An 11,505-nucleotide genomic window follows, 5' to 3' on the forward strand; every position below is an offset into this window, starting at 1 on the left:
GTGTGTGTGTGTGTGTGTGTGTGTGTGTGTGTGTGTGTGTGTGTGTGTGTGTGTTTGTTCCCCATTTATTGAACAATCCAAGGCTATTTTAAAATATTTGTTGGGAGAACTGGTTAGTTATCATAATACTGATTCTGCTTCTATTTCTGCAAATTCTAACCATTTTCTGCCCATAAATAACATTCTCTTCCTGCTCTGCCCTCAGGGAGAAGACAGCTTCCTAGAAAAGGTAATGCAATTGATTGATGGTTTCTCTGGTCCCAGTTCTTTGGGCTTTCCCTTCCAGGTTAACCCCTTGCTCTTTTTTTTTTTTTTTTAAAGCAGTCGGGGTTAAGTAACTTGCTCAAGGTTACACGGCCAGGTGTTTCTGGGTGGGTGCTAAGTTGAGCCACCTGGCCACCCCTCACCCCTTGCTCTTTAATGTGTCCAAAGGAAAGGAAAGATATTAACTACCCAAGTCTAGTCATTGTGACCCCAGGGCAATAGGACTTTGAGGGTTCCAGGTGCAGATTTTTTTTTTTTCAGATGCAGATTTTTAAAAAGGAAATGTGACTCTCCAGTGTTTTGAAGGTTTATGAAAAGATGTAGGAAGGGTCAGCCAGTTGCGTTCCATCTTTGTGGAGGGCAGAACTAGAAGAATTGGATTTCCATCATTATTATAATTGAATTAGGTTAGCAGTAATGATAAATCCTCGAAACAAGCTACACATTTTGGTCTCGAAATTTCCATCCATTCCTAGAGAGCTTCTGGAGGTGGATCAGTAACTATGGTAAGAACCTGTTTACAGGCAGGACTCTGAGTCTCTCAGCCTAGAATTAATGAAAGATATTTGTTGAGAGTTTTTAATAATAAGAGCGTCTAGCATGACAGTGACCAGCAGCTGGAGTCTTAAACCCCGCCCCGTGATGGTTTGATTATTGTTAAGTGACCCTGCATGCCCTAGAGGGGAGCCACAGCACATTTGGCTTGCCTTTGGAAATCAAAATAAGGTTTAAGATTAGATTTCAAACATTTCCAAAGTAAACATGCCCTATTTCACATGTGTAATTATTTGCCTTCCCAGTGGGTGGGGGAAAGGCAAGAGGGAAGGAGAGAACTCGGAACTCACATTTTTTAAAAAATGAATGCTAAAACATAAAAAAACAATGTTTACAAATTGGGGGCAGGGTATGTTTCCCCTCCCCTCCCCATTGGTGGAGAATTGGTTGATTGAAAGTGTAGCATGACTTGCATTCTCCCACATGGCCACTAGGCTGATGTTTCTGTTTGCCTGACTATACATATACATACATACATACACACATATACTGTTCATGCATTTATAAAAATATATGTGTAATGCACATTTACACACACATATATTATCTATATATGTATTTGTGTGTGTACAAAAACAAACACACTCAAGTTGTTTGAATTTCAGTCATGTCTGTCTGTGTGACCCCATTGGAAGTTTTCTTGGCAAAGACACTGGAATGGTTTGTATTTCCCTGTCTGGGTTATTTTACTGATGAGGAAACTAAGGCAAACAGGGTTAAGTGACTTGCCCAGGGTCACACATCTAGTAAGTGTCTGGGGCTGGATATGAACTTAGGAAAATGAGTCTTCCTGACTGCAAGCCCAGTGTTCTATCCACTGTGTCACCTAACTGCCCCAGTATATATGTACACATATAACAAAGAGAGCTTCTATTGGGGTAAAGAAATTTTAGGGATAGATATGTTAAAAATATCAATAAAACATTTTTAAATGCATGAAAGTAAACAAAAAATAACATGGATACAAATAGAATACCTTTGTGGCTCTCTTGCTAGATTTTGTACATATATTATTTAGATATGCTAATAGAAAGATATTTCTTTATATAAAATTTTTTTAAAGGGATTAAACATGCCCACATATGTCTTTCCCGATACTTCAAATACATAAATACTCTAATGTAGCTTTTAGGATTATGATATGTGAATATAGAAATGGAAGTAGTTTGGAAGAGAGAACCTACCGACAACTTACTAACCTTTAAAATGGCTAGGATTTGAGAGAACTCCATTCCTTGACCCCTTCCTGTTAATAGCCTGCTCAGTTCTTCATCTTGTACTTTGATAGTGATGCTTTAATATCATTAATATACCTAAAAACTTCCACTTGCCCAAGATCACACAACTAGTAAGTATCTGAGGCCACCAGATTTGAACTCAGGTCTTCCTGACTCCAGATCCAGTGCTCTGTCCACTGTGCCACCTGCTGCCTCTGGTTGAGAGAGTACTATATTTATAGTCAGACTTGACTTGCTTGGGCATATTACTTAACTTCTCTAGGCCTTATCCTCATCTCTAAAATGATAGAACTGGATTAAATGACCACTGAGGTCCCATAGAACTCTAAATGTATGACCCTAACAATGGTCTCCACTGATAAATCTCTGCAGGTCTATGAAATTAGTTTAATTTTTCTTTTGCTTTATTCTCCAGCAATTTTCAAATTTAGATTTAGTTATTACTACCTTGGATGATGTCACACCTTGATTTTTTGTCCTTTGTTTTTGTTCACTTTCTCATTCTAAATTACCCAAAGACCACCCTGATATCCCCCAAAGCATCCTGTAAAAAGGAGAAGCAAACAGAGCAAGGGTCAAAGTCTCCATAGAGAGAAGATTCTGGCCTTAAGTCCCAGAATTTTCCCTGTACTCCCAGCTCCTGCATTCTTATTCAGTGCTACTACAGGCTTACAGGATTAAACTTAGGTCTGAGAACATTGTATACCGTAACAGCAATATTGTTCAAGAAATAACTGATCAACTGAGCTATTCTGAGTATTGCAAGTACTCAAATCAACTACAGAGGACCTAGGAAGGAAGATGCCATCCATCTCCATAGAAGGAACTGATAAGTAGAAGGGGAATATAGTATGGTTTTACATACTGTGTCAAATGGTGGCCTTCTCTAGAGTGGGGTTGGGGCAGGAGGGAGATAACTGGGAACTTAAAAAGTTACCCAAAAAAATAGTTTTTTTTTAAAAGTCCCTTAGGTCTGGACCCCACATCTGCCCTTGGTCTAATTAGCATTCACTGTATATGTAGGGTCAAGAGATGGGGAAGATGCCCTTTGGAAGCCTCTATACTTAATTGGTTTCAGTTTGTGAACTGAAATCTATTGAAGTTACCATACCTGTCACATCTGTTCATACTTAAGATCACAAAAGAATTGTACCCAAATTAGTGGCAACAGTGGAGCTGATTTTCACAAACCCTCCTTTGCATTCATCAATGCTTGTCATATATAGGCTTTTGCAGTATTAACATTTATCACACAATTTCCTGTTAGACCCCCACTGGTCTGTGGTCCATGCTGTGATCTAACCGTAGAGCCCTGGTTTCTCAGTACTATCATTCTGAAAATGGCTTATAACTTAAAAGAGATGGTTTCTCAGAGGCACAGGGGTATAGCTCTACAAAGTATTTCCTCCATGGTGCCTAAAGAAGGCCGCACAAACATTAGAAGCTCCAGCATGGCAGTGCCAAAGACATGTGCAGGAGACTTTAAAAAGGGGGCAGGGGGCTGACTGAGGAATTTAGTCATGTGTGCTTCCATCCGGATGTGTCTGTGGTGGGGGCTGACGGAGAATTGTCAAAGATGAGAGGAAAACCATACTGGTACTCTCAGACATAATGGATTAAAGTAAACCACCCTAGAAGCCCTCTTTTAGTGTTAACTGTTGACTTTCATCCCTTTTTCATCTTGATAATTAGGAAAACCCTGTTCTGCCATTGGCTTCTCCGGAGGGGAATGTCAGCGAGAGACCCCTTCAGATTCCCAAAGAAATCTGGCTTTTAGTGGATCACTTATATAAGAACGGCTGTCAACAGGTAAGTGAGAGATGTTCTAGAATCTTTGGAGGTAGGCAACTGCTGTGTGAAGTCAGGACACTTTGGTGTGTATGTTTTGCACTTTTCAAAATGTCTTTACATATACATGATTTCATCGGTTGTTACATTTCAAAATGTCTTCTATACGTGATTTCGTTAGAACCACACATTACTCTGAGGTAGGAAGGTGTTTGCTCTTTTTCCCAATTTATATTTAAGACTGAGATTCAGATTGGGGCTAGGTAATTTGCCTAAAACCCCAAAGCAGAGCTGAGGTTTGAATTGGGGTTTTCTAAATTTACAGGTTCTTCTATATCCCCCAAAATCAGTTTCGGGAACATTACTTTTATATGGGGATAATACTTTAAAGGCTCCAGCAAAACTGAAGTCAGATAGCTCTGAGACTTGTACCTAATGTTTCTTTTAGATTGACCATAGAATCTCCAGCAGCCAAAACCAGACCAAGGGAAAAAAAATACTGTAAAAATATCTTTTTACCCTTTAGTAACATGAATAATATATGATTCTTCTTTATTGATAATCTTGCCCCCTCTTCCCAAGTTGAGTGCTCAAAGCTGTCTACCTGACCTAGGGAGAATTCATTTTTCTTCTTCTTTCTCAGAATCTTCTACAAACTGAAATGAAAATGATTTTCTTGTGTTGAAATGCAACCTTCATCACATGGATTTTAAAGATCATTCAGGAGAAGACAGGCTTTTTCAATATGTACCCTGGTGTTGTTCATTTCTGTGACTGATCCAAATGCCACCCTCCTTTTGCTCCTCGTTTCTGTTTTCAGCTGCTAACTGAGCTCTGTAATCCTAGGGTTTCTGGAAGTTGGTTTGTTTCCCTTCACTCTTGACTTCTTTGATAGGAGGACCTATTCCAGACCCCTGGCATGCAGGAAGAATTACAGCAAATCATCGATTGTCTGGACACCAGCATTCCTGAGACGGTCCGTATCCTTTTCAGCACCGGCTTAGAAAGCTCAGTGAATCCCCAGCACCCTTTTTGCCTTCCTTCCCATCTTTGTAGTTATGTCTTCATTCTCTTACTAAACACCCTTTTTTTTTTTTAAAGCAATTGGGGTTAAGTAACTTGCTCAAGGTTACACGGCCAGTTATTTCTGGGTGTGGGGGTAAGTATCTGAGCCTGGATTTGATCCCAGGTCATCCCGACACTGGGGCCGGTGCTCTTACTCACTGTGCTACCTGGCCACCCCTCTAGACACCTTTTTTAAAACCATCTTGGACATTTCCTTGTCTTGGCTTTTCACAACCACTGAGGAGCCCCTGATTTCTCAGTACACTAACTTGGTTCTAAAAGAAATGAGAAAGCTGGTGAATGGGAACTGGAATGGGTGTGGAAGATGTGATCCACAGCATTGCTGTCCTTCAGGCTGTTAATATCCAGAGTTTTCAGATGAATAATATAGAGTACTTTTACACCCACCCTTGTAAAATATGTAAAGCAAATGTTATTCCCATTCTATAGATAAGAAAAATGAGGTTCAGTTGCAGGAACTTATTTATGATCACCCTTTGGTAAATATTGGAACTAAGAGTTGAATCCCTCTTAACTCACTAGTCCAGCTTCTGTCCATAATACAAGACCACCTCAGTCAGGTCCATTACCATTATGATCCTGATGCACAAAGGATCTGAGACTTTGTCAGCATAGAGAGCTCCCATAGAGTGGAATTTCCTTCCAGCAATGCAAGGCACAAACCAGTTTCATATAGAAACCTCATAAGCTTCCTAGATAAGAGGGTGAATGATTTGCCCAAGGTTACACAGCTAGTATCAGAATCAGTTGTTGAACATAGGTCTTCCTGACTCTAAGCCTAGCACTAAGTACCAAGCTATGCAGCCTCTCTGCCCCTGCTAGGAATGGGAAAGAACGATGCTTGGTTTGGCCAGATGGGAATTGGGATGTCATAGATCTTAAAAACCACTGACTCAACTCCCGCAGAATTCCCCTCACCAGTTCTGATCAGGTCTTACATCTGAAGGGCCCTGACTCTCTGAGACAATAAAATGTGAAACCCCAGTGAAAACCAGTATGACATGGGTAACAAAGCAAATCCTGCTGGAGTTCAAGGAAGGAAGGGGGCATATGACCTAGCATGAATTTGTTGCCATCGTAGTTATGAGGGTATCTGCTCCTTGACCCATCTTTGTTCAGCTGGCAGCAATCACTCTGTGGCCGAAGCCCTTCTCATCTTCCTGGAAGCCCTCCCAGAGCCCGTCATCTGTTATGAGTTATATCACAGATGCCTTGACTATTCCCATGACCCCCGCCTCTCCCGACAGGTTAGTTCCATTCATCTGAGGAGATGATTGGGCTGGAATCGCCCACCCTAAGGGACAGCTTTTTGGCACAGTCAAGTCAGCAGCCATGTAATGGCTTGGGTATAGGTCTGGTTTTATCTTGGTGGGGTATTGAAGTTGAGACTTCGGATCCTTAAGTCTCAGAACTTAAATTGTGTCATTTTCTGTTCTTTTTGCTGCCTTTTTATGGCTAGCCCATTTTTGTTTGCAGTAAACATAGTGAGATAAAATATATTATATATTACATTCGATATAATACCCTTGTATTCCAAGGTGAAGTTAATGACACTGGCTATTTGGAGTTAGTTCTTTGGGATCCAATTTTGGTGGTTGGTAGTCATTTTCTCCCTTTGGTGTGCATTCTTAATTCTAGAATAACATTGTAGATTTGTGAGGAACAGTTGGGAATACCTGTCTTTATCTGAGATACACAACAGTGGGAACCAGGCTGAAAACTTTAAACCAAGCATATTAAATGACATTGAAGAAAACCCATTTGGCCCAGTCCGTGCTGTGGCTAACCTGCACAGGAAAGGCGGAAACAAGCAGATTAACACTGAACTGCTGGTGAAGCAGGGCATAGAAATAAAGGTGGTGCCAGTATGGCTTGATTACCATGCCAGTGGGAGTCAAACAGAAACATCAGCTTACGTTGTGTGTTGTAAGTTGGCAGGTGTTGGTCTGGAGTAAGCGGTGAGGAGTCACGACTAAGATAAAGAAAGGGTGGGTAGAGGGTGTTGTAAACTTCGAGGTATAAAGAGCTTTTTGGCAGTGCCTCTATTTCCTTCTTCCCTCTTCTGCCTTTAAAAAAAAACAGGTGGTAGCATATCTTCCACGGTGCCACAGAAACGTTTTCCGGTACCTGATGTCTTTCCTTCGGGAACTCTTAAAGCACTCTAAAACAAACAATGTCAACGTCAACATGATTGGTAAGGTTTCTTTGCAATTGTGACCCTCGAGTGTGTTTTTTCCATTGCTCTCTGATTTGATTGGACTGGGGCCCCCAAGTCATTCCCCTCCCCCACCCACATCCTCATCCCACCTTCTGGAGTCCTTTCATAGGTAAAGCCTAACAAGGAACTCTGCCTTGTTCCTTCTTCTCTTCCTCCAGCCAATCTCTTCTCTGGTCTCCTGCTACGGCCTTCACCTAATCTGATGTCAAGACAGACTCCGAGCGATCGCCAACATGCTATCCAGTTCCTCCTGGGGTTCCTGCTTAGCGGCGATGAAGACTAACTGTCTTCATCTTGCATCCTCCACCCCCTTCCTGAGATTCTGGCCTGGAGGATTATTAGCTTTGAGTATTAAGAATTAGTTGAAGGAGTTTTTGCCACCAGGGGAGTTGCACAGCTTTGTAGCTGCTGGCTATCAAAAATCTACAGTTTACAGTACTTAGGGGAGTCTTCTAGTCACTCCTCTGTCCACCAAAACACAAGTTACATGTCCTTATTCATTAGAGAATTTCAGACTCAACATGTTGCCAAGCCAAAGTTTCCACATTTTGGTAGTTATGTGCTTTATCTTTATGGGACAAAGAGATCTGTATTAACACTCCAGTGTTCTCCAAATCTGTTTGTTGCCCAAATCTGACTGTCCTGTCTCTGCTTAGCACCCTCAACTTGAGGTCTGAGATGTGAATGTTCTAGACTGATACGCACTATTTGCTTTAGATGAAATTTGTATTTGGAGTCATTCGTCTGAATGGTATTTGGCTCTCTTGCCCCTGGCCCCACTGGCACCCCCACTCAACCAGTAGTATCACTTTGGAGCAGGTCAGTTGGGTAAGGTTCATGGGGGCCTTACTTGTTTCACTGCCAGCATTTGTGCCCTCTTACTACAGTGGCATTTCTGGGTCTCAGTCTGTTCATGTGCCTCCAGTGGCTGGGGCCATCTCCCCTTCTCTAGAACCATAGCCAACAACTGAACCTTAGTGACTACTGGAAAAGGAACTTCGTTCTAATGTCCCATTGGCTTCAGAGGCCCACAACCAAAATGAATGCAACCTGGCTATCTTGAGGGTGAAGGCATTTCTCTGTCTTGAAAGTCCTATCTTGGGGTAAAAGTATGAGGAATAATTGGCTCTGGGTGTCCTTGGGACTTACTGCCACCACACTTAGACGACCTTACAAAGTGTTGGGGCTAACTCCAGCATTATCCCTGGAGATGACCTCAGAATCCTCAGAAAGCTCTTGGCATTCGTACTAAGTACCAAAGGGCAATCAGAATCCCCCTGTTCACAAAGAAATCAGCTCCTTCAAGGGTAGACAGTATTTTGGGGACTTCCAGTGTAGCACACAACCACCTTTTTAAGTACCAGGTCAAAGAGGCAACAATTTACCAAGATGACATTGGGGCCAACAAAAGCACCTTATTTCCCAACTTTTAACATCTCTTTGAATTGTTCGTCGAAAACAGACCAGCGGGTCATTCTCCCTTTTTTTTCCTTAACCTTTATTGGTAAGCAAATTGGTTGCTAACCATTAATCAGATTGCCTAATGGGAAACCAAACCACGCCACCCCCTTGAGAGCTACAGTAGGAAGTGACTCATTCTTGCCTTCTCTTGAAAATGAAATTAGAGGTGCTTGACATATAATCTTTTTATTCCATGTGTACTTTGGGCAATTGTTCTATTAGCATACCTAATGGAGGGACATTGGAACCCATGCTACGAACAGACCTCCAATCTCTTGAGAATTATTTTTATGACATGGAAAAAATGTCAGTCTACCTGATTAAGAAAGCCAATCTGATTCAGCCCTTTGGAAATAAGAATCAAGTTCTTGGTGCCAAGCACTTTGAAAGATCTATTAGCCCTAGGGTAATTTTTTTGGTCTTAATTGGCTAACAGAAGACTGAAATTAGATGGTCTTGCCTATTTCCAATAGTCCAGAAAGTTGGGGAGGTTGTAGGAATTAGGGCATGGTCATGACAAAGGGCAGGGAAGGATTTTTTTTGTAGACAAGCTTTCTGCTGTATCATCAACTTGGAATCTCAAGAGTCAGCAAGGATGTGTGGCTACTGGCTGTTTGGGGGTAGTAAGTGTGTGGCCACCATAACTACTTCATTGTAAAATCAAAATACCAAGTAGTTTCTCTGCCTCAGCCTGTTCTGTAGCTCTGGCAGGTTACCAGAGCTGAGGGTTTTGGACAATCTGTAGGTAGGGGGTTGAGGGAAGTGGACGCAAGAGGGGAGAAGTCACTTTCCTGCTCTGACCTGCCTACTCCAGGCTTCTAGCCCCCTCTTCAGTACCTCGTGTGTTCATTCATTATTGCCTCCCAAGTTGGATTCCACATCCATCAGATGGGAAGAAACTTTGCATTGACTCTTGTTGTTGTTACTGTTGTTATTATTATTGTTGTTGTTGAAGAGGATTCCAGCCCCTGTGACTTTGTTGTTTCTTTCACTCTTTTTTTATTGTTTTGACTCTTACTCCAAAATAAATTTTTTGTCTTGTTTTTCCCCCGAGGGGTCTTAGCTGCTAGTGGATCCCCTTTATTTTGTTGTATCTTTTTATTACTATAATTTATTGGAAAACTCTTCATTCCCTTGAATAAATACGTGTTGTACAACATATGAAAATGTGGTCTTGGAATGGGGGGGGCTGAAAGGGGTGGGGGTCCACAGACAACTCCCCCTGGGTCTGAACTGTGTCCCACCTCCCATGGTTTTCGATCCCCACCTTAAAATCTCAAGACCAGGTTCGAGGAAGACCTTAGTACTCATCTAAGCAAAGCTACCTTTTTTTTTTTTTACAGTGATCCAGATGCCATCTGGTGAGGCAGCCATATAGAAAGGAAGAGTGATATAGTACTGGATTTAGTGTCAGGTGGGACCTGAGTTCAAATCCTATCTCTGACACTAAACGACGATCAAGTCACTCTGAGTCTCTAAAATGAAAATAATATCTGCAGTATCTACCTCTCTCCCAGGTTTGTTAGGGTCAAATGAGAGAGGGTATATAGTTAACTTTAAATGCTTTTTTTTTGGTAGTAAAACTGGTGGGGCTGTAGACTCCTAGACCAGTATTCTTTTTTTTTTTTTTTTAGTACTTTTTATATTTCAAATAAGCATTTTGTGCCATATCCAATGCCAGTTTAACAGACTTAAGATTCCCTCCCACAAAACTGTCATTTATTTGGTCTGTTTGCAACCGTCTGCATAATAAATAAGAACTGCTACAAATGTTCAATATATAAAACCAAGCAACAAGTATCTCAAAATAGTCATGACCTTAAAACAAATTTCTCAGAAAAAAATATCACAAGATTAAGCTTCTGCAATATTATTTCCATATAAAACACTAGTAAAATATTTTTCTTAAAAATTAAATAATGAAATGCCAAACCAATTATATACAGTACACACGAATTAGTCAAAACATCCATTTTTTTTTTTAAGCAATTGGGGTTAAGTAACTTGCTCAAGGTTACAACTCCAGGTGTTTCTGGGTGGGTGCTAAGTATCTCAGCCTGGGATTCGATCTCCACGTCATCCCCGACACTGGGGCCGGTACTCTTACTTGCTGAGCCACCTGGCTGCCCCCCAAAACATCCAATTCTTGATCTCTCTGGTGGCAAGAAGTTCTATCACATTTTGTGGCACTAGAAAGCAATTCAGTCAAGACCCCTGACTCATGATGCACTCGGTGAAAAAATGTTTACAATCCCATACTTAACCTTAAGTGGACAGGTTTGACTGAAGTCTCCAAGAAGAGATCTTGTGTTTACTTCAGTGGGTAGAAAATGAAAACTTTTTTTTTCTGACACAGCAGCCAATGCTGTCTTTTAGGAGCTCCTAGCTCAAAGCTATGTATTTGAGAATAATGCTTTGCTTAAGTACATGGTAATCTGTCCATTTGAAAGAGGTCCCCCTTTGAATTGTCTCCCTAGTTCACCTAGTATTTGTTTTACTATGATAAAAACAATTATAATATATATGTATGTTTGATCCTACAACTGGCTTCAGATACCAAATCAAGGAAAACTGGTAAGAGCCTAAAGGGTCAGCACATCTCTTAAGAAATGAATTTTGACTTCAAAACACAAAGAATACATAATCTTTCTATATGTATATCATCACAAAATTCCTTAAGTACACACTTGCAAAGCTACCATTATACCTTGGGAAATCTGAGAATCAGCTAGAATGCTCAACAAATATCCTACTGCCACCAAAGTAAGCTAAACTTTTCTGTATTCAAACCATATTTCTAGCAGGTATAGGATAATTCCTCAGCCCTCTCCCTCCTACTAATCTTTTCACACTCCTTTCCCAATGATTAACAAAAATGACAATACATACCAGATG

The 11,505-nt window shown here is 41.0% G+C and overlaps 1 protein-coding gene across 3 annotated transcripts in view; it reads left to right on the forward strand.

Annotated features, from left to right (window-relative positions):
* The window catches only part of OCRL (OCRL inositol polyphosphate-5-phosphatase), a 55,140-nt gene extending 45,363 nt beyond the window's left edge, over positions 1 to 9,777 (forward strand). For all 3 annotated transcript variants that reach the window (XM_069074045.1, XM_069074044.1, XM_069074046.1), the window contains exons 18-23: positions 206 to 229; positions 3,750 to 3,866; positions 4,741 to 4,825; positions 6,051 to 6,178; positions 7,014 to 7,125; positions 7,308 to 9,777. In XM_069074045.1, the coding sequence (XP_068930146.1) occupies positions 206 to 229; positions 3,750 to 3,866; positions 4,741 to 4,825; positions 6,051 to 6,178; positions 7,014 to 7,125; positions 7,308 to 7,432 (591 nt within the window). In that variant the 3' untranslated portion in view covers positions 7,433 to 9,777. The remainder of the gene's footprint in view (positions 1 to 205; positions 230 to 3,749; positions 3,867 to 4,740; positions 4,826 to 6,050; positions 6,179 to 7,013; positions 7,126 to 7,307) is intronic.
* The last annotated feature ends 1,728 nt before the right edge of the window (positions 9,778 to 11,505 follow it).

The sequence above is a fragment of the Petaurus breviceps genome, unplaced genomic scaffold (assembly GCF_028583685.1).
Source record: "Petaurus breviceps papuanus isolate PSGF00001 unplaced genomic scaffold, PetGlider_PUasm1.0 90881, whole genome shotgun sequence".
Lineage (NCBI taxonomy): Eukaryota > Metazoa > Chordata > Mammalia > Diprotodontia > Petauridae > Petaurus > Petaurus breviceps.